Source organism: Emys orbicularis, chromosome 11 (assembly GCF_028017835.1).
Source record: "Emys orbicularis isolate rEmyOrb1 chromosome 11, rEmyOrb1.hap1, whole genome shotgun sequence".
In the NCBI taxonomy this organism is placed as follows: domain Eukaryota; kingdom Metazoa; phylum Chordata; order Testudines; family Emydidae; genus Emys; species Emys orbicularis.
The window spans coordinates 22,651,237-22,675,066 of NC_088693.1; the positions used below are offsets into that span (position 1 = coordinate 22,651,237).

A 23,830-nucleotide genomic window follows, 5' to 3' on the forward strand; every position below is an offset into this window, starting at 1 on the left:
CTCCAAACCCCTCATCCCTAGCTCCATCCCAGAGCCTGCACCCCCAGCCGAAGCCCTCCCCTTCACCCCCTCCCACACTCCAAACCCCTGCCCCAGCCCAGTGAAAGTGAGTGAGGGTGGGGGAGGGGGAGCGATGGAGGGAGGGGGACTGGCGGGAGGGAGGGGCCTCAGAGAAGGGGCCGGGCAGCTGTCAGGCCTCGGGGAAGGGGTGGGACAGGGGGTGGGGCAAGGGTGTTCAGTTTTGTGCAATTAGAAAGTTGGCAACCGTACTGATCCACTAATTACATATAGTTCAAAGCAAATATAATTTATTAAACAGCAACCAATTAAAAAAATAAGGAAAAAATGGGAAAAGCTAAAGGAAAACATGTAACCGCACTCTGTGGTCATGAGGAAACCACAAACAGCAGTTTCTGGAATGTAAAGTTCACAGTCTGTTCCTCACATGTCCTAGGCTTCTTTCCAGGCCCTGGCTGTGCTGCAGGATACAGCAGGTTGGACATGTGCTCTGGTGGTGGCCACATGCCCTCAGGCTCTAGGTGGCAGGACCCTTCTTCCAAGCATCAGCCCTCCCATCGGGGTTATGATTCCCCTCCAAGTCCAGCCTGCAAGACGTCTTGGCTGGGGGCGTCTCCCTGCGCTGGGCTCTCTGTCCAGGGCTCCCTCGCTCTCTCTAGCTGCTCAGCGCTGCTGCTGCTCTGCCTCCAGCTCAGCTCCCTGGGCTCTCTGGCCCCAGTGGTTCTGACTGCTGTGGCTCTGCTCAGCAGTTCAGGCTGCGTCTCTGGTACTCTCTGGCTCTGGCTGGCGCAGTTCTGCTCCCCAGCTCAGGAATAGACTGCTGGCTTGTAAAGTCTCTCTGCTAATTTCCAAAAGATTGGAAGGTCCTCAGTCCATAGTTCAAGATGCTCCTTTTGGTTGCAAATCCACAGTCCAGGGAATCAGAGCAGGAAAGAGGCAACATGGAGATGTTTCAGGTGTCTTTTTATATCCTTGCCATGTGCATGGAAATTTACTGTCACAAACAAAGCCCACAGTCCCTGTCTGTGGAAAGTTACTGGCCCAGATGGAGTCCAGGGTCACATGAGAATATCACATGCCCCTACATATTTTGCTGAATCACCGTGGGTGGCCACTAACTCCTTGCTTTCTGAGGCATCCTCAGGAATTGCTATCTGGACAGGATGAGTTTCTTCAATGGCCCATAGTGAGAGTGGAGTGTCCATGATAGGCCATCAACACATAGCTGTCTAGCCCTAATGTAAATTCTATCTGATGTGTTGTATTCTGGGTGACACCCAGGTTTAAGATACAAGTACATAGCCAACATTCATAATTCAGATACAAAGATGATACATGCATATAAACAGGGTAATCATACTTAGTAAATCATAACTTTTCCATTGACACCTTACATGATATGCTTTGTACAAGATTTATGGTACTTGTATAACAGAGGTAATATCAATTATATAAATAGTCATCTTTAATCAAACTGCATGGCAGTAATATCCCAGTGTAGGCCAGCCCTAAGTTAGCCACAGTCTTCCACTGCTTTCTGACTGCATCTAGAGTCCCAGTCCAGGATGCAGATCCAGCCATGACTGTATTTCTTATGTCTCTGTTCCATCTGCCAACAAGCATTTGTAATCTTTGGAACTGGTGATTGGTGCATAGTGCAAAAAATATTCACAAACACTAATTAGAATCAATACGTGAATATGCTATCATGATATTTGCAATCCATTTAATTGTTTTTCCATTTATTATTGTGTGTGATATTTTGTTTTCAAGAATGCTGTCTGAAAGCAAGAGTCTTAGAATATTCATTTGAAAATATCCTCCTTTTGAAATCACTTCCTCCTGTTTTTTAAAAGTTTCAGTCATCTAGTCAGGGAACAGAAAAAATACAATGTGACTTTGGTGACTAATCTTGCACAACAAATAACAATTAGGTGAAAATATAGTTGTTGTGAATATTTGCAAATCGGCCCTGGGCTGAAATATATTTGCATAAAGTGTTTGCTATTGAAATTATTTGACTAATATATTTGTAAAAAATTAAAGTCTGTGTGGATAATTCACAAACAGGAAAAGGTTTTATTTGCCAAATAAACTATTTGCTACATTAAAGTCATAAACTCCTACTACGTGTTAATCTATTATAAACGAACGTCTGTCTTTGAGAAGAAAATTATGTTTTATTGTTAATAGTATTGCTTTTTACTATAACATCTACAGTCAGGTTTTTTCTCAGCCCTAAAGAACATGGACAAAATCCCTTGCTATGTGTTGCCCTTGTAAAAGGACAACACACAGTTTGTTATTTATTAGGGTTTATTTGGGTTTATTCTATTGCTGCAGGTTTTTGACTTTGCAAAGAAGTAGGTGCAATTTAAAATGCAAGCTCTATTGAACTGGCTTCTTTACTGGTCACTTTTATTAGTACCATTGTTTTCTGTGAGACTGCTTTTTTTGCAGTACAGTAAAATTGGCTATGTACCTGTGTTAAAAATCTTTTGACAGTCCCAATGCAGTTGGATAGCCAAGGTAGTGGTTTCAGCACAACCTGTCAATCTCTGAGAAGAGTCTTTGTGATCTCTCTGCATCTTCCTGTCTTTTCCTTTTTCAGTAGCCCTTGTTATGTTTTTTTGGCACATAAATGTCCACAGGTGTGATTAAGCGTAGGGTAGCATGTGGTATCCATGCTGCAGTGCTATAACAGAGGAAGGACTTCCTACAGGGAAAAAAAAAAGATCACTTGCAGTATTTTTCAGGCTGCCCATCTAAGCCCATCATTGCCTGGCACCTACACACTAAGGGCAAGGATCCAGCGAACTTGTGAATGGGCACCATGCCATCTGAACAGATGGGCATGGAAGTAGGCAGCCAGTAGACCATGTATGTGCATCGACTGTGGGTGTTGAGGGCAAGATTCCCAGTGGAGAATGTCCAAACAGCTGTCTGGCCTGAGCCAACATGCCTACGACCAAGGAAAAGTGCCATCCCTAAATCCTGCTGAGTTGGATTAACCTTCAAAAATAAAAATTGCTTCTGCAGTAGCATAAGGTGAGCTTTTGGCTTGTCTAACTCTGGGAGAATGAATTAGGTGGGCAAGATAAAGAGATACATTAACAAAGCATCTACTAGAAAGGTGTATGTTTGTAGGTCTTGTATTAAGAATCCTTCTTATACAGAGATATATATGAGTATATAGTACTTGCAGATCTATAGCACTGTGACATTATTATTAACTGTTTTTCTTCCAATAAGGCGATGCTTACAGAAATTACATTAAAGCACTATTGTAATGCATTCAGTTTGTAGTGCAACTGTTATGTAATTGGTTTTTGTACATGTAGCTTTCAATTTTTAAGGACTCTGTCTGCCCATCTGCCTTGAGGCTACCATTTTGGAGAGCAACTTCAGTTTAGAATAGCTGATATAATGAATTAAACATATTGGGTTCTTTCATGGAGACCATACATTTCTTCTTTTTCTACTTTGTTGTTTTAATTCAAATAAAGTATACAGGAAGTATACAATTGCTTTTTGTTTTTAACAACTCACGTGAGCTGCTGCTCTTATGGAAATAACATCAAGAAATGCAGAGCTACACACGTGACAGGTGAAGGCAAGGTGTATCAAACTACTGTGAGGACTCTATTCCCTTGGTGATTCTCCTGTTGCTTCTGTTTCATATCCAGTTTCACTAAAGTACCATCCAACCCAAAACACCTGCAATATTTAAGAACAGCATGGTATCTCCTACTACTGCAGTACTAACCAAAGGTATTAGGGATGTTATGAACAATAGAAAGGCAAGCTGAAGAGGGCTGATTTATGGATACATGTGTATTATTAATGTATTTTGACTTGTTTTCACTAGAGGAATATAATTTATTGACGTGTATAAAGATTACAGTATATAATACAGGGAAAAAATGGATATCAAAACATAAAAAGCCCCCCTTACCTCTCAGGTCACTTATTGGTTCACTGATTGAAATGGTCACCTGTGCAACCAACTTGTATTATATTTAATGTAGATTTAGATCTTGACCTTTGGGTCCACTTGAGAGGCACAGGGTGAAGAAAATAGGGGACAGCGGGAAATATGGCTGTACCATCTATATGCTTCTTCAACCCCCGGGGCTGACAGGAGCCAAAATAGCCCTGACATAAATTAGAGCAGCCTTAGGGGTTCTCTACCTTACATGGACTGGTAACAGCCCTTGGGGACTGTGCCTTCTTCACCATGCATGATCTGGACATGGTTCCTAAACCAGAGGGGGCTAGAAAAGCGTGAATTAAATGGGGAGATGGGGACTCCCTCGGGGCAGGGAAATTGTCACTTTCCCAACTGGGCCAGCTTTAACCTTTGCACTGCCAGAGAGGTGCAAAAGGATCATAGTCTGGGCTGGGATTTGAATAATGCCTGATATAGGAAGAAGAGGAGTTCTTGAAATAATTCTAAGAGACAAAAATATCAATTAGATAGTCCAGCAAGAACTTTGGGGAGAAATATGGCACAGTTTCAGTGAACCCCATGTTTTGGAATAGAACCCATAATTACTGCTCTTATTGTCATCCAGTACACCTTAAGGATTGACCCAAATTTAACCTAGGATCTGAACATTTTTGTATTCTTACTCCTGTTGACCAAAGCAGCTGAATAAATGTGGTTACATTAGGAGTAAATTAACTGTTAGGATGCTTATCCAGACTAAGCCCTGATCCTGTAGAGTACTTTCTTTTCTATTATATTGCCTTGATATAAAATACGTACCTTTATAAACCTGAATATGAAGGAGGACCCTCTCAGTGTGGAAAAGGTTTATAGGACTCTGATTTATAAGTAATCAAGAGGTCAAGGGAAACAAAATCATTATCATCTTAGTCACTTCCATGGCACCGTACCTCTACTTCCTATGAATCCTGTGCAGCCTCTTTCGTGGGAGAGGGGAAGGCTAGAAACAGCATGGGGAGAGGTGAGGGCAAGATTCAGGTGACATATATCATTCTTCCCTCTTCCCGTGAATCCACATGGAAAAGGCAGGACGAAAAGTTAATCCAGCCTTATGTTGCATTTTGATTTCCATCACCCTCTCTACCTGGGGGAAGTCCCCTCTCCTTTTTACAGGGAGACCCTAGAGCAGCAAGTGCTGGGGATAGTCCTGACAGGGTGACTCCAATGGAGTTCTCTTGGAGTTATGCTATGAGGAAATCTGGCAGTGCTACAAGGGCTATGGAGCTGGTGCTGAAGTTATCAGACCCTGGGGACTTGCTGATTCTGGGGAGAGTGCAGGAGCCATCTCTTAATAGTGTGGGTCATCCTCATCTGATGGAATGATTAGGGATGGAATCCTGCTGAAATGTTCCAGATGACTACGAGGGGGCAGAAAATGCCATAAAGGATCCCTTCACAGAGGTGGTGGTTTGTCCCATAACCCCTAAGAATGGGTCTTAAATGTTAAAAATATATTTTATTTGGAACCCAGTAGTAAATTTAAATGCTACAGTGTTTAACATTTGTCCACAGATGGTGCTATTAAGAAATTGACTGTAAATTACCGTACCTCCCTGTCTAGGATCTGCCCATCTCTGTGGTATCTGAGTGACTGGAGATGAAATGAATACACACATCATTGAATCAGTATTACCTGCCCTTCCTTTGTTCTATGAAGGGAATTACAGAAGTTTATGTGGCTAGTTTTGTATTTGTACAGCAAATATAAGCTGCAGCTGGAAAGCTCAATCCTGCAATGCACTGAACGTTCTGACCCTGATCCAGCAAAGCACTTAAGCACATGCCTATGTGCGTTCCTGGATCAGGGCCAGAGAGCTTACCAAGTGCAGTCTCCAATTTGAGGTGTTTACAAGGGATTCTCCATTATGGAAGTTACAATTTTAGTTTGATGCAGTAAAATAATAGACATACCCCTGGAGAAGTCCCTTAAAAGGGAGGTCAAAACTTGGAGAGAGTGAAAATATCCTTGCAGAAAACTTACTAAAACATCCATAAACATTTTTCTTGGTGGTGTGAGACAAGCATTTTTGAGGAAATTATAGAGGCAAATCATCTTAACTCTGTTAACCAAATCAGCATTTTATACTTGGGAAATCCTAGCGGTCTGCAGGCTGAGATTCTGGCAGTATGCTACAAGGTAGAGCTTGTTGGGTGAATAATTCACAGTGAATAATTTATTCAACAAATGTAATCTCTTTTTCTGTTTGTGAATTATCCACAAACCTCTTGCCATTATCTGGAATTTGCTTGTTCATAATTATTCAGCAGATAATTCCAGGTAATAATTCTTTGTAGATTGTGCTTGAGCAGTTTGTTAGGAGGAGTCCATATTTGAAATCCCTGCTGTCTTGGTTAGTTTTGGTTAGACACAAAAATCAGAGTATGTTTCTGTTCATTGCCAAGATGAGTCATTAGAATCAGATTTCTAGTGTGAATGCTGAGTCCCAAGGTCCTTTTTTAGGATCTGGGTCCTGCTGTGATAAGAGAATAACTAGCAACGAGCTGCATTTTGCTAGGATTGGTTTATCGGCACACAGTCAGAGTGAACCCCCAAAGCTAAGCATATTATTTTTAGAAAACATCTTGAGAACAAATGGGAGCACAGAAGGAAATTAAATTAGAGATCAAGTCATTGTAAAAGTTCACAGGTATTTTATTTACATTAAATTAATTATGTTAAAATAGTAGTTGTAAGGGAGTTATCAGTTCCTCCTGGGATAGCAGGCATATTTTACGGAGGCTTTGTGTGTTTGCAGAAAGTATGACACTGGATCAGTTCTTGGATGCTAGAATAACTCCAGTAGTAGAGGGATACCCTTTAGCTAACTGGGGGGAGGAGGGGAGAAGAAGTTGCTGAGGCTGAATTTAACAAAACCAGACTTGCCCACGGACTTGCGGGCGCTCTCTGAGTGGATTTTTAATGCTGCAGGTGACATTGTTGCTGACTGAAGAATGTTCATCAAATCAGAAAACTGCTGATAAGATGACTTTCCTTGAGATTCCTTTTTAGAACTACTCTTATAAATCTCTGCCTTTCATAACACACTATGGGATGAGATAGAGGTGTTATGACAGATACTATTTAGGTTCAGTTTGACTTTATTAAGATAATGGGGTGCGTGGTATTGGGATGGTGAAATCCTAAATCATGCCCCTTATTGTTTACCTATAAAACAAGAATATCTTGGAACCAAATTAATGGAGTGAATCCTTCTCTAGGTGCATGTGCACAACTCTTATAATATGCCCCATACAGTTGTTAGTAATCACCTAGATTTTCAGTATTTTACATAAAGCAAAATTGGGGATTTATTTGTAAATTTTGTTTCCAAAGCAGCCCTGTGTCAATCAAGCGGTCCTGTTTAGAACAGATTCCTACTGACTATAAGTATATTTGGGAAGCAGCGCTGTAATGTGACCAATAAACTGCTTTAATAGATGGGATATTTACAAAATATAAATATTTATGTTCTGATGAGTTTTTAGACAAATCTCCACAGTATGCCTTTACTTCTGTTGGGAGTTTCTGTCAAGATGCTTTGATTCAATTTATGGAGATCTGAATGAAAGGATGTCACTATCCCTAAACCAAATGCTCACTATGAATTACAAAGAATAGAAAAAACTTTGTTTAAAGTTTTCTTTCATTTCATTTGAGAGCCAGATGTTTGGGGAGATTTCTAATGAAAGTGTTGGTTTGTCTTGATTCACTGTAGAGATAGGCCACAGGTTCAAAGTCTAGATCTAGATTCAGTTTTGGGGGCTGAAGGAGGTTTTTGTCTGAGTTACATTGGAATCCACCATTAGTGCTTGACATGATTTCATATTTTCTACTTTTACAGAAACTTGGGTATCATTTCCACAAAACTACTAATATATCAATCATTTAATAAATAACTAGTAAGAGTCCTGTTCTCTCTCAACACACATGCTGTTTCCATTAATGTTTCTGGTGCTGCATGCACAATGAAGATTTTTAATGAATATAAAAATGGGACAAGGGAGTCATCTATATCTGGAATTGGTAATTGTTGTGTTGCTTTCTGGAAATCTTTTGAATGCAGTATCTTCTGTCAGTCTGTTTGCCTGTCTTCACTGCAGAGAATGTGTGGGAGATACCCACATCAGAGCTATCCTTTTGGGCGACAAATCTGAAGTACTATCCCATATTGATGTATCAGTAGAAGAGGTTTTAGAACAAATTGATAAATGTAATAGTAATAAGTCACCAGGATTAGATGGTACTCACCAAGTTCTGAAGGAACTCAAATATGAAATAGCAAGACTACTAACTATAGTATGTAACCTGCTGCTGAAAAAAGCCTCTGTACCAGATGACTGGAGGGTAGATAGACTGAAAAATACAATGCCATACCTTGTGTGCAGTTCTTGTCACTCCATCTCAAAAAGGATAGAGTGGAATTGGAAAAGGTTCAGAGAAGTGTAACAAAGAAGATCAATGCTATGGAATGGCTTCCATACAAGGAGAGACTAAAAACATCAGTGCTGTTTGGCTTAGAAAAGAGTGGACTAAGCGGGGATATGATAGAGGTCTATACAATCATGAATGATGTGAAAAAAGTTAATAAGGAAGTATTATTTACTCCTTCACATAACACAAGAACCTGAGGTCACCTGATGAAATGAATAGGCAGCATGTTTAATACAAACAAGAGAGAGTACTTTTTGACACAATGCACAATTAGCCTGTGTAACTCATTGTCATGGTGACAGGTTTCAGAGTGGTAGCCATGTTAGTCTGTATCAGCAAAAACGAGGAGTCCTTGTGGCATCTTAGAGACTAACAAATTTATTTGGGCATAAGCTTTCATGGGCTAAAACCCACTTCATCAGATGCATGGAGTGAAAAAAAACAATAAGTAGAATACATATTATAGCAAATGAAAAGATGGGAGTTCATCTGCACATCTACCAATGTGATATATGCCATCATGTGCCAGCAATGCCCCTCTGCCATGTACATTGGCCAAACCGGACAGTCTCCATGTAAAAGAATAAATGGACACAAATCAGACATCAAGAATTGTAACATTCAAAAACCAATAGGAGAACACTTCAATCTCTCTGGACACTCAATAACAGACTTAAAAGTGGCATTCTTCAACAAAAAAACTTCAAAAACAGATTCCAACGAGAAACTGCAGAACTTGAATTAATTTACAAACTGGACAACATCAAATTAGGCCTGAATAAAGACTGGGAGTGGATGGGTCACTACAAAAAGTAATTTTCCCTCTGCTCATACTCACACCTAAATTTCAACTGTTGGAAATGGGCCACCTCGACTGCATTGGCCTTGTTAGCACTACAAAAGTAATTTTCCCTCCCTTGGTATTCACCCCTTCTTGTCAACTGTTGAGAATAGGCCACTTCTACCTTAATTGAATTGGCTCGTTAGCACTGACCCCCACTTGGTAAAGCAACTACCATCTTTTCACATGCTACAATATATATTCTGCTTACTGTTTTTTTCACTCCATGCATCTAATGATGTGGGTTTTAGCCCACAAAAGCTTATGCCCAAATAAATGTGTTAGTCTCTAAGATGCCACAAGGACTCCTTGTTGTTTTTTCATTGTCATGGGATGTTGTGAAGACCAAAAATATAACTAGGTTCAAAAAAGAACTGGATGAGTTCATGGAGAAATTCATCAATGGCTATTAGCCAAGCTGGTCACGGACCCAATCTCATGCTTAGTGCGACCCTAAGCCTCTGCCTGTCAGAAGCCAGAAGAGGAATGATGGGATGAATCACTCAAACTGCTCTGTTCTGTCCACTCCCCTTGAAGCTCTAGTATGAGCCATTGTTGGAGACAGGTGTGTAGATGGGCAATTAGTCTGACCCACCATGGCAGTTCTTATGTTCTTTCTCTCTCCTTCCCACATCCCATTCCCCACATGCCAATCATGGCTTATGGGAAGAAACTGAAGGACGCTTCTCCCCTCTCTTTCTCTGTCCATTCATTCTTCCTTATTTCTGGCTGCTTCAAGGTATATCAGAGTGGATCTTGTCCATTCTCTTTAGAGTGTGTCAGGCAGCATAGAGAGCATTCCCCTTATCATTGCTCTGGCCATAGTTCCCAAGTCCAGAGCAAAAGAAGGTTTCAGATCAGTCCAGTGGATGTCCCAAGAGTGGTATGCAGGGCCACAAAAAGCCACATTTTGATTCTTGAGCCACCCATTGAATATTGCTTAGCTATAAAATAGACCTTAGGGAATAGCAGTGTGTCATTTTATGTAATTTGGCCAAGAGAAAATAATATTTTAAAAAACATCATTTAGCAATATGCCTTGTTATATGTAAAAAAAATAATTAGGTGTGGAGGTCTGTAAGAGAGAATTATATGATCTAGACCTGAATAGTTTAGTTATATCTCTTGTGCAGTATATCGTCTCCAGATTTGTAATGCTGAAGATAAGAAAAAAAGATAAATTGAATTAATTTATTTTGAATTTATACACTTGCCTCTGTTTGCATTAATATTAAGTTCAATCCAAAATCTAAATAGAAAGAACACAGTCTTAGAAGTTCTCTCAATAGCATCAGCAAATCATTCTTGTTTACCCTACATGCTAATAAAACAGGAACATGACACTCCTGAAAACAAGATTGCAAAATACAGAAAATGTGGTCTGACATATTTTTCTCCCCAAAGGAGCGACTGCCACTAACTAAAGTATTTCTTATGAAGGCTCGATTGCTTAAGATGCAGAATATTAAGAGAGAAAAACACTTTAGGACACAGCCATGTCACCAGCGGTTACTCACCCCTAATGAAATTGTTAAGTGATATTCTTTATAAATAGGTCAGAGAAACTTTTGAATTGTGAAGAATGTTTATCTCTTTATCTGAAATGTTTGTATTAAATTTATAACTGGTAATTCATTAAACTCATTAGCTCTGACTAGGACAGCAGAGCTCTATCTAGGATATAGATTTCAGGGCTTAAAATGTTAGTGGTTACATATAAACATGAAGGCAAAGTGTGCAGAAATATATGGGATCATAATATGGTTAACTGTTTTTTAAGGGAGGCCCTACGGATTAATTAAGAACAGTTGGTAGATTCAGATATTTAAATGTAAACACAATACATTATGGCTTTTTGTTAACTGTGTTTTAGTAGGTAATAAGAGAATGGATTATGGGGAGTAAAATTCAGTCCAAATTAGATTTTTTTTCTTGTTTTGGTTCCAACTCCCAACTGTAAATCACCCTCTTTTGTGTTTAAAACTCAATTAAAGCACAACCAACTTTTACAAAAAGACCTGGCATATCTTTGGGTAATCTGCCTGAGTTTCAGGTTTGTAGGAAAACCTGAATGCAGGTGAGTTTTAGGTTCATTGTGAAAGATTCATGTAGCTCTGATAATTTCCTAGGGTCATGTGTAATGCTTGTGTCAATTACAGTTTTGTACACTTTTCTCCTGGAAAAAAGAGGGGACTGAAAGAAATTACGGCCCCAATCCGAGCAGCAGAATCAGGACCAAAATATTTAGGTAGCCTTCTAGTCATGGAAGGTTTGGGGATAGCCATTACAATTTCTGGAACATAATAGATACATTAGGTTCTTTTCCCAGTTCTAGTCTATCTCCTATTTCTCTCACTGACTTGCAATGTGGCCTTGGGCTCATCATTAACTTCTCTGTGCTTCAATTTCCCTATCTGTAAAATGGGGATAATACTACCCATCTTTTAAAACTGCTTTGAGATCCTGTGAATGAAATGTTCTAGATAAGCTCAGAAGGCTTATTTATATGCCAGTTGATTTTAGCTTAATTTGCCAGAGTTGCATTGCAAACATTAGGATTAGGAATGATCCTAAAGTCTGTTCATGCTCAGTGGGAACCAGGTTTTCAAAAACTTCATTTTTATTTAATATATAAAGTACACATATACATATACACACACTGCACATGTCCTGTCAACAGATTGTTTCCGTCTATCCTTACATGTAAACCTTGTTTGATTTGGTACAATTATATCAAGCTGATTCTAAGTTGTAAATGAATATATTTTCAGATATCTCGTCATAGAAGGAATCATTCCCAACATAACTTAATACTCACAGACATCATTAGCCCAAAGGAACAAACGGTAAGCAATCCTATTACAGAATCTATGTATTGCTTTGCTTATTTACTTTAAATGTTTTTAATGGAAATATAGTATGTGTTGTATTAAAGATGAACACTTGACGCTCTGGATGCTTTAATATGTTAAGGGGGTAGAAAGAAGTAAAGATGTGTGGAAAGTTTGTTACTTAATGGAAATTATAATGTTAGAAACGACAAAGCATTTTAGTTAATGATATACAATTTGAATTTGCTATTGAATCAGTAGCACTAGGCTGACATTTCAGCAATACTAATAGTTGGATGTTAATTAACTGCTTATATTTCTTTTCCAAAAATTATTAGTTTGGATTTGCAGAATAAGCAAAATTAAGGGAACATACTAGGTGTGAATTTGTTTTTAGTAATGTTTGAGATTTAGTGAAGAGAAAAATATATATTGAGAAGAGTGAAGCCAGTTTTCTGCCTTTGCCCATGCTACTGTGTTTTAATTTAATTTTTTGTACATAATTAGTTACCTGTAGAATTTTACTGGAGAAAAGTGGGGGCAAATTAAAAGATTATATTTTTTAAAAGAACATTAACATGAAAATTCAGAATCTAGATAATGACATTGACTTCAAGGAGACTTTTGTCTGATTAAAGTCTTCAGAATTTGGCCCAGTTCCCGTATATAATTCAGTTCAGGAAAGCTATAGAAACCATAGCTGAGATAGTATTAATTATATTTTCTGATACTATTTTCCAATAACACTAGCAGATCACCTCACTCTTTCATATATTAATACACACAAATATGTGAGTGTACATCCCTGTCTGTGATAGCTACACACAATTATACACACTACACAGACACACACAAGTGTATATATATAATTTTCATATTTAATACTTTCTTTAAGTACAGAAAGAAGCAGTCCTAGGCTTCCAGTATCTTATTTTTATGCTAATTCTTTCAGGGTATTTTAGATTATTCTCTCAACCTTTCCTCAGCTGGAAAGGTGCAGGAAGGTCAACAACTCGAAAACAAATGATGGCTATTCACCGAGGCAGAAAGAAAAGAGAGTACTATAAGGACATTGCATGATTTTGTAACCCCATGTCATCCATCAGATGAAGGACTGGAAGAATAAACTGAATTGTCCTAGAAGGATTTCTGTGAAATCACATAAGACAAGAAAAGGGACATTAGCAGATGTACTGTGCAATACATGTGCATATATTGCTTTATATAGTATATGTACATAGAAAGAGTGGTACCTTTAAAACCTTTTCAATTGCCTTGGTAACTAAAAAATGTTACTGCAGTATTCCCTTGGTATTCCCTGTACTAATTATGGGGAATATCAATGAATACTGGGATAACATCAAGTTATCAAAGACAACTGTAACATTTTTAAAGGCAATCATTGTACTTATTAAATCAGAATAATATATAAGCAACTACCATATATCGAAATAAGGAGCCTTCTGAATATTACCTGGAGGATTTCTAGTGCCAGGATAAACCATGAGATTGGAATACTAGTTTTTGAAATATCTAAGATAGAACTAGACATCTAAGTTAAAACAAGAGATGGGTTTCAGCTGTGCAGTTTGGATTTGAATTCCCTAGATCCCTCAGTTTTGGTGGTGTATTCATTTGCTGTTCCAGTTCAGGATTGTTATAGAGAGGGGTCTGAGCAGCAACTTTCTAATCTGGAAATGAATCTTAAATCCCCCAAATTTCAGGATAGGGATTGTTCAGACTGAGTATTGAAATTCAACGTTGCTTCTATTTGTGTTTGAATATAATACCAATCTAGATATAGTGATGGGCAAACCTTGAAATGATCAAAATTTGGATCTGGTTTGGAGAAGGGATCAACAACTTGTTGATTAGTAAAAGCTCCTCCCAACTGCCATTTCCAGGTGGATGGAAAATTTGGAGAATAACCTTCTCATCTGACATTTAACACCTCTGGCCCTGACTACACACCAGAAGTATAAAGCAACAAAAATTGAAGGATGAGAAGGGATGGAAAATGATCCAAGGGGTTGTTAAAAGTAGGTTGAAAAGTAGGAGGATATTGGGGTTAGTTCTTTATCTGAAATTATTCCCCCTTCTCTAGCTAGATGGAGCGATGATATGATTCTGGCGAACAATGCCTGTGGTCCTAAATGTTTTTTTCTCTACACTCCATGTTGACACCCAGGGATTCGCATGGAACATCTGACAAGGGCTGTGGTGAATTTTTAAATCAATATTGGATGTTTTTCTAAAATACATGCTCTAGGAATTATTTTGGGGAAGTTCTATGGCCTGTGCTATACAGAAGGTCAGGCCAGGTGATCCCAATGGACCCTTCTGGCCTTGGCATCTATGAATGGAATTAGTGCAAGTTGTAGAAAAGGCACACACACATTCCTATATGTTCAGATGAGGATGTCACCCAAAATGTTGTCTGTAAGCGTACAGATTTTCAGTATGCATGTACAAACATGTATGTATATGAAGTGTACACAGTATTGTATATTCCAAACTAAAACTCTCATGAGAAACTGAAGTACCCTTTGGGTACATCTATATAAACACCATTCTGTTTATATAGTCATATTTGTGTAGAGTAAGAACAGACTTGTATATTTGATTATATAATCCTCCCCTATATATAAAGCAAGTTTTCTATTGCTATATATAACCCCGCAGAAGGCTAACACCTATGACAGTTTTTAGGAAATCATCTGCTCCACCCTGAGCTGTGATGACTCAGCAGAGACTATATGAAGTTACCAGCATCCTCCTGGGACATTAGTTCATAAATGACTGAAGTGAAGACAGTCATCTTCTAAATCACCAGTCTCCCTTCCTGCACCATTTAGGTGTTCCTTTAATGCTCTTTTCCAAGTACACCTCTACCCCGATATAATGCTGTCCTCGGGAGCCAAAAAATCTTACCGCGTTTTAGGTGAAACCGTGTTGTATCGAACTTGCTTTGATCCACCGGAGTGCACAGCCCCGCCCCCCCCCCCCCCCCCGGAGCACTGCTTTACCGCGTTATATCTGAATTCGTGTTATATCGGGTCGCGTTATATTGGAGTAGAGGTGTACTAACCTGATTTGATCCTGTTTAGCTAATGCAATCTGATGGGTTCACAGGTCATGGTGATTTAGCTGAAGGCCAAAATAAAAGTTTCTTCAACATACACTAAAACAATGCCCAACTCCTTCAATAAGGTGTGGTTACTTTTTGTTGCACTGCCATCATAATCTGGCCATAAAGTTGGTGAAACCAACCCCTCAATTTCCCGAGTATAAGGACGATCATCTAGTGCCATTGATCTGACATAGGAATTCTTACGCTACTGAATTTCCTTGCTGCTGGTTTAACAAATAAAAGAGTGTGTGTGGGGGGGGGGGGGGAGGGGGGTTCAAAGAAAGGAGTGAGCCAGGATACCCCTGTGCTCTGCCAATCCTCAACTGCAATTTTGGCCCCCTTTGAGTGTTGCAGCCTACTATAATTTAGAGCAATCCTTAGACTGCTTTAACACTGCACAGGGAGAACTGGCTTTCACAGAGCAGCACTAGGATTGGGGAACTACAAAGGTGAGGTTCAAATCACATCTACACACACACACACACACACACACACACACACACACACACATTTGTGCTCTGGCCAGTTTGGCCTCACCAGATGTTCTGGCCCAGGTTTGGTAGATACACACAAGTTGTGGTGTTTTCATTTGTAATTCCAACTCAAGATTGTGGTGGCAGCGATGAGCTACTCACAGTGTGCTTTCCCTAGGTTATATCACTAGAACATTTTGGTGCAATTGTAAATTTAAGGACAAATGCTGCCCTCATATGAACATAAACAATTCCCATTTGAGTGTGACCTTTTAATGGCTGCAAGAGGTGAGGGCCTTTGTATTACATCTCATCGGAAAGACAGTACCACTAAAAGCATAATGCCTTTTTGCACCTTACAACGGTCTTGATTTAGTACTGACTCAAAGGGAAAAGTGCCACCTATAGATGTGCACCTACATTAGATAATCTTTGGAGGTCTGTCATTTATATACCTGACCCTAGGTAGCTTATAAGAGCTAAAAATTTCACAGCAGAGGGTGCTATGGCTCTAGGATAATATATGTTCTACATAGCTTATAAGCAAACATAAAACTCCTATAGACATTTCATATAACTGAAGATGTATTAGTGAACCAATATGATACATTTTAGCCAATGTTTCACTCATAACCAGAAACTTTACTTGCACTTAAACAGGTTTTTTTCAGATGTAATGTTCAGAGTTTCTTTTCCATTTCATTACTATATATTTGATTGACATTAAAGATAATTTGCCAGCACTTGAAAGGAACTGACCATAGATAACTAAAATAAGAATAAGTGATAAAGTGCTATGACACTAGACATTCCTATATACAGAGTCTTGTAGCATGTACTAAATAAATTGGTTCATATTAATAAAAGCTAGGGTTATGATATAAATATTCTTTCTTGCAGGTAGTGGAAAAAGAAGGATATCTTCTAAAAGCTAAAATTGCAGATGGAGGCAAGAAGTTAAGGTATTGTGCATTTTATGTTGTGTCAATGATATAAAATTTAATCAGAAGTCATATGGGCCATATCATGAATATCAGAAGTGGCCAATGTCTGGCGTATGAACCAAATGCAATCCACAGTTTTACTATTCTGCACATGGGTGCTCTCATGTTTAATATGTTGTTGTAGCTTGCTGAGGCTACAGCTCTCAGAATATAGTTGATATGAGCTGCCAGGCTATATCATATGATATGACCATGAGCCCTGCTTCCATATTAAAAATGGGGACAGCTGCAATTCTGTTCCATTTTATGCACATTAGGTGCAGCCTTTGGGCTCCAGGCAAATAGATAATGCAGCTTTCAGCTGGACAACGTTTGGGCACAGCTGGTGTGGACTTCAGGGGTATGATCTGGACACCTGTATAATTGCTGCTTCCATATAGGCACCTAGGGTAAGACTTTTAAAAGCTGTCAGAGCTGACCAGTCTCTGCTGCTGTTGAAGTCAAAGGGAGTTTCACTATTGATTTCAGTGGGTGCAGAGTTAGGATTTTCCTCGGCTCTCAGTATTTACCGATCTCTATAGGTACCTGAATGGCAGCAGAACTGACACAATTCATTCTACCTTAAGAATTACTGACTAATTGATATGATATATTATAAAATTCTATCTGAAGAAAGATCTACATTTTAAAGTTCCTAACTGTCTACATAGTAATAAACCACGTGGGTCTTTTGGGTCAGTGACCCAGGGTGTTTGAAAGCAAATACTCTTTTGCCCTTATATATTGCCAAGATCATGTTGTATGACCCCTCATCATCTCTGAGGCATTATATTTTTTCTGGTAGCAAAATCCTATATACAAAGTAAATTTAATCAAAAAACAAATTGCTATACAGAAATTATCAGAACTGACCAAAACAGAGACATTCACAAGTAAACCGAAGGTCTCATTGAGCTTTCCCTTAAAGCTTTATAAAGATGGAGTAAGACCACTGAAGTGTCTGTCTTTGTCATTCTCTGTTGTCACTCCTTGGTTTTGGTTTTTGACTGAAGACTTTTGCAAAATGTAGAGTCTCAGTAATGAGCTCTAGAAAGGGCCAAACTTGGGCTAAGTCTTATCTTCTCCAGTGGCTGTTTCACAAGGGGGGTTCCTCAATAGAGCATGCCTTACCTCCCTTCTATAAGCTTGTCAGAGACATTGTTCTGTGGGCTGTCTTGTTAGGTTGAGAATGAAGAGTGGGGTGTGATGTAGCTAGTACCCAACCCATAGAGGGCCTAAGGGATGAAAACCACAGCCTTGAATTGACACCAAAAGCAAACTGGGAGCCCTGGAAAGTGCAGATATTGCTCAGGATGGCGCTGATGTTTTAATAACTGGACTTGTTGTATCTTTTCTTCCTTCAACACCAGATATGGTGTTACAGTAGTCCAATCTGGAGATGACAAACACATGGCTAGATCCTAGTTTGAGAAGCAGCAGCATAGTTTCCTGGCAAACTTGGACTGGAAGAATGCATTCATTTCTTGCAACTGTTATGCAGTATTAGTGATGAGTTGAGTCAGCCTCAAGGTCTCATTCTGTGTTGATGACCTAAGTTCAAAGGAGTATCAGTTGAAACTTTGAATTAATTTGCTTTTTTGGGATTTTCTATCAGACATTTAACATTACTTAAACAAAGGGTATGTATGAGTAAGAAGTGGGGCTTTGCATGTGTTAATGCCATGTAGTATTCAGAACAGAAAAGCATGCAGAATATGTTTGTTTCCAACTCATATGGTTACACATGGAACATTCAGAATATTATTATTGCATTTATAAACATGGCATTGTCCATTCAGATTTTAAAAGCACTACTGTATTAAGAGACGGAGCAATTGTGAACAGTGTTGGTGTTATAATGTGCTGCCATCAGGTGTCCATTTGATAGAATGCAAATACTGCTGCTGCTGCAAGGCTGATGTATTAAGTGTATTGCTTCATTTTACAATATGAAAATGTCAGATTTCACACTTTGGTGACTCTGCCACCATTTTTTAAACTTTATATAAAACAATTTTATTGATTCAAAAAGATGATTTTATGCAATATACTTTTTGGTTTTCATTTTGGATCTTTCTGCATGCTGATATTGAGGGCTATCTGTCTCTCTTTGTGGATGAAAAACAGACAAAGATAACTTTTTTTTTTTTGGTCTACGTATACTTTATCCATCTTCTCCCTCTCTTTATTTAGCCCTTACTGCTCATTCACTGGGAGTGAATTTTTCAAAGCTATGGAATATGCATCTGGAAAAGCCTACAGTCACTGCTGAATTGACTTTCCCAAAGGGCTTGAAAACCTTGCCCACACTTTTACATGTCCAGTGAAATTCTATATATGAATGTCCATCTGTAGAAAAACCAGTCAACCCCCAAAACTATATTGGACCTTATTAAGGTCTGTCTAAGCACTTCATAAACAAAAACTGCTTTTGTGAACTAAAAATTAAAGGTAAATAAGTAGAAACCATGAAGTTTTGATTTAAAGATAATTTTGAATTTAAGGAGAATGGTAGGGAAAAAACCCATCTTGTCCTGAAGCCATACTCAAATATGATATAGTCATTGTCTTGTCAGATTCTGATTCTGCTACACAGTATCCTGCAAGAACACTCTGAATCTTCATGTGTCATAAGGGGTTGAATCAACCTTTTCCCCTAAAAAAGAGAATTCAAAGTTCACTAACACTGCTTGTTGCCACATGGCACTAAAGTCTTGATGCAGAATGCTTTGAAATTACTGTATCTGAGACATGGTCTCACCTCAGTATTCCATAACACTAACAATCCATGCTTACATGCAATATATAGATGCAGTGATTGTTAGCTAACCGCATACATGCATCATCAGGAACATACCTCCAATTACAGTTCTTGTGAAGCTTAGTTCTTTCACTTCTCAAGGGATCCTTCAAAATTATTTTTCAGTTTTCCTCTGTTTTTCTTCCACACTGTGGCAGGGTGACGACTCACTGGCGTGGCGCCTCCTGCTGTCCATCTCGGGAATTAGCTCTTTCCAGCCCAGTGTGCCCTCTACAGGCCGGTGTCTCACACACCGCTGGCCCCCCATGTCTCTTCTGGGCCCCGGTGCCCCTCTACTTCAGGGTTCTGCCCCCAGCAGCAACCCACTGTCTCTGGGTCTCCCCTCCCAGGGGAGCCCCCAACCCTCTATCCCCACCTTGCCTCAGTGGCTACTGCCAGTCATCATCTAGCCCCCACTCCCTGGGGCGGACTGCAGTCGGTAAACCACTCATCATCGGCAAGGGGGTTAGGACCTGCTGCCTTTGCTTATCTCTGGGCTGCCTCCCTGCAGCCCCTTTCGTAGGTCCTTTACCAAGGCCTGCAGCCTGGGATTTTGCTAAGCTGGAACTCCTCAGCTTCCTCTGCTCTTGTCCAGCACTGTTTACCCTAACAAGGCCTGCAGCCTAGGGTTTTGCTAGGCTGGAGCTCCCCAGCTCCCTCTGCCCTTCCCCAGCACTGCTCCACCCTAAGTACCCTTCTCAGCTCCCAGGCAGCCAGGTCCTTGTCTCTCAAAAAACTAGAGAGAGAATTTTTTCCAGTCTCTGGCCCTCAGCCCTCTTATAGGGCCAGCTGTGGCCTGATTGGGGCATGGCCCCACCTGTGGCTGCTTTCCCCCAATCAGCCTAGCTTTTCCCCCACCCCAGCCCTCTCCCAGGGCTGTTTTAAGCCCTTCAGGGCATGAGCGGGGTGACCATCCCGCTACACACACCCTTTAGCTTCACCCTGGATTTCAGGATGAGATGAACCCTAAAACTCAAAGTGAAACTCAGGGTGCGTCTGGACTTCAATCACAGAGTCAGACAGTTGCTCATGTAGACATACCTGAGCTAGCTTTAATCTAGCTAGCTTGGGTAACAGAGCAGTGATTCTGCAGCAGCACAGACTTCGGTGTGGGCTAGCCCTGCCAGTAATTACCCACAGGCTTCAGGGTTCAGCCCACCCTGAAGCCCGTGCTGCCTTGGCTTTGCTGATATAGTACCTGATTAAAGCTAGCTCCAGTAGGACTACACAAGCTGCAACCCCACTCTGTGATTGCAGAGTAGACATACGCTCAGTCAAAACAACAGTCTTACGTGGCTTTGTGCAAAAGCAAATTTCACATCTTCAGTGCAAAATTGTAAATAGCTCCAGGTTCTCTTGAAGCTGGGCCCAAGTTAACAGGAAAGGTTGCACACCTTAGGGAACCTTCTGATGAATCTGATCTGAGTTCTGAGTTTGTAAGGAGACTTGAAATTCAGTAGGTTTTGAGTATCGTTTGAGTATGTCTTTTCTTGTGACTCCCAGCACCCACAACACAGGTTTTATGTTGATGAATCAAATAAAACCAATTTATGTACTCTTGAGCAAGTCTGATTATATGTCTACTAGAGGGGGGGCTCTGGTACACATGTATGCAAATCTCTTGCATACTGGCCCCTATCTTAGTTCTCCACTAGCTTTGCCTGAGTAGACTAGGGCCAGCAAGTGCTTTCAACTTGAGGTCTACTGCTAATTTATGTGTGGATTAATTATGAAACACATACTGGATTGACACAGGCTAGGTCAAATAACCCGCCCGGTATTGCCTCAGATGTCCTTGCTGGGAATGTAAAATACTAGGGACGTCAACCAAAATCATTGATCATTGCACACTGGTCTGATAGCAGGGGCAGTAGAAAGGACACTCTCACTGAAGAGCCTTCAGAAAAAAAGGAACTGCAGGTAAGGTTTGGCTGGAGAACCCTTTCCCTTGGTTTTTACTGGTAGCCATTTTTGAAACCCAGATAATAACAGATAGTTATAATACTACCTCATAAGGATATTGTGAGGATTAGTTAGCAGAGCTGGTTGAAGTGTTTATTGCAAATAATGGTCCGTATCTTCAGCTATTGTGAATCAGCATAGTTTATATCAGCTGAGGATCTGGCCCAGTTATTCACTGTGAATTTGAGAGGGAGTCTCCTAAATCAAAGTTCTATTGACTTTCAGTGGAACCTGTGTTACTTGGGTACTTTGGAAAATCCCACCCTTAGCCTTCTTTTTTGGTTAGCAAGTCTTCACAAATGGATCCACATTTTCTTCAAATGTGTTTGCTTTTGGTAAATATTCACCAAATAAACTGGGTGAATAATTTTCAGCTTCTGGGTTGTTCATGGATTGTTGCCTTCAGATATTTGGTTTTGCTGCTCATTATTTATTTAGGCTGGGTGGTCACTAATATGCCTGAGGTCAAATCCTGGCCGCGTTAATGTCAGTCAGAGTTTTGTCTTTGATTTCAATGGGGCCAGGATTTCACCCAAGGTATTATTTCTGCTCCTTGATAGAATGACTGAAATATATTAAATAGGAGAGTAATCAATAGTGAATTGTGATTAATTATCACTTCTGGTGCACGTTTTGGAATGAATAATGGTTTCTGCAAAAATTTACAACACTTTTAGGATTTGCAGTATTTTTGTCTGTGGTGTGTCTAAATTCTTGGGGATGACAATTTGACCCCATAAATCACAGAGAATGAAACTTAAAATTTTTATTTGCAAATATATTTTTTCCTGTGTGACTAGTTCTGTTAATTAGGTAATGATAGTGCCATGCTTTTGAACAAGCGTCCATTAGAGTGATGAATATTATAATCTACTGTGTGGTTTGTAATTACCTTTTTTTTGTGGTTCTCTCCAGTGTGCTGCTAGCAACCTTGAAAGCATGTTTTTGTCTCTTCTATACCTCTCCACAGAAGTTGTTTCTGTTTGTGTTTGACAAATTAAGAACTTCTATATGTCGTTACACTTTCTTGTAACTTACATAAAATACTACTACTGTGTACCTTGATCTCCTGGAAACCTCTCTTGTTTGATTCTGTTTTTTTTATTATGGACAGGGAGAAAATGTATTGATCTTTAAATATAGGTTCTATGCACAGCTCAGTATGCCTCACACTGATATTATGACATCTTTGCTATTCCTGTCCTGGGCCTATCTTAAATATCGATCTCCAAATGGTGCCCAATCATACAGACCCTGATGTAGTAAAATATTTAAGCACATGTGAACTTCAAGAATGTGAATAGTGCCATTGATTTCAATTGGACTCTTCATTTGGTTAAAGTTGTGCATGTGCTTAAGTGCTTTGATGGATAAGAGCGATGCTGGGCTTTAAATGTGAATTCAGGGAATTGGCCCATCAAACCCATGGAGCAAAACTCAGACATGGTGTGAACAGGTGCAACTCCGTTAACATCAACAATAGTGCACTTGTTGACACAGAGTGTGAATTTGGACCATTTTCATTTCTGAAAAAGGGTTGGAACCCAGGTCTTCAAATATGAAGTGTTATTGGCTTAATCCATGGTATTATCTTCCTCAACCAAGATAGCTCATGCTTACTTGATCCATTAATTTTATTTTATTTTATTTTTTTAAGGAAAAACTGGTCTACTTCTTGGATCGTTCTTGCTGGTGGGAAAATAGAATTCTACAAAGAATCCAAACAGCCAGCATTGGCCAATCTGGTAGGCAGTTATCTATCTTGTGCTCATCTTTTCAGAAAGAATGTTACTAAATAGAAAGTTTGGCATCATCAAAATAAATAAATAAATACAATCAAACTAAGTACACAACCATAAGACATCTGAGAACAGCTGTAAGAAAATGATTCAAACTTTTAATCAGGTGGAGGGTGGGGGAAGGAATACAACTTAACGTGTCTTTTATTAAGAGGTGCATTTTGAGAATAATTGCAAAGTGAGATGGATGGTGAACGACTATCCGGTAATGTGAAGGTAACACTTTAAATGAAGGTGCCAGTTACAAATGCTTTATTCTTATTTATGAAATGATCACTAAATGCAGCTACTTCCTCAAATAATGTATTATAAAGCATGTTATAAAATGCATTAGTAATAAATGCTTAACAGATGATGCGATGAGAATCTGTTGCAAAGGATATTATAAGACGTAAATTGTATTAAACCAAGTGTGTGCATCTTTAATACATGAATTTTAGTTGTTATCCAGCATGCTATAAAGTGGCTTATGCATTAATAAATAATAATTAACTATTTATAAATGGCACCTTAATAAAGGGTGTTACCAAAGGGAAAAACACTGCAAGTTAG

General features: G+C 39.4%; 1 protein-coding gene across 1 annotated transcript in view; it reads left to right on the forward strand.

Moving 5' to 3' along the window:
* ARHGAP15 (Rho GTPase activating protein 15) overlaps positions 1-23,830 on the forward strand; it is a 464,546-nt gene that overhangs the window by 49,081 nt on the left and 391,635 nt on the right. The window contains exons 3-5 of the mRNA XM_065413739.1: positions 12,072-12,146; positions 16,635-16,696; positions 23,137-23,224. Coding sequence (XP_065269811.1) covers positions 12,072-12,146; positions 16,635-16,696; positions 23,137-23,224 — 225 coding nt within the window. The remainder of the gene's footprint in view (positions 1-12,071; positions 12,147-16,634; positions 16,697-23,136; positions 23,225-23,830) is intronic.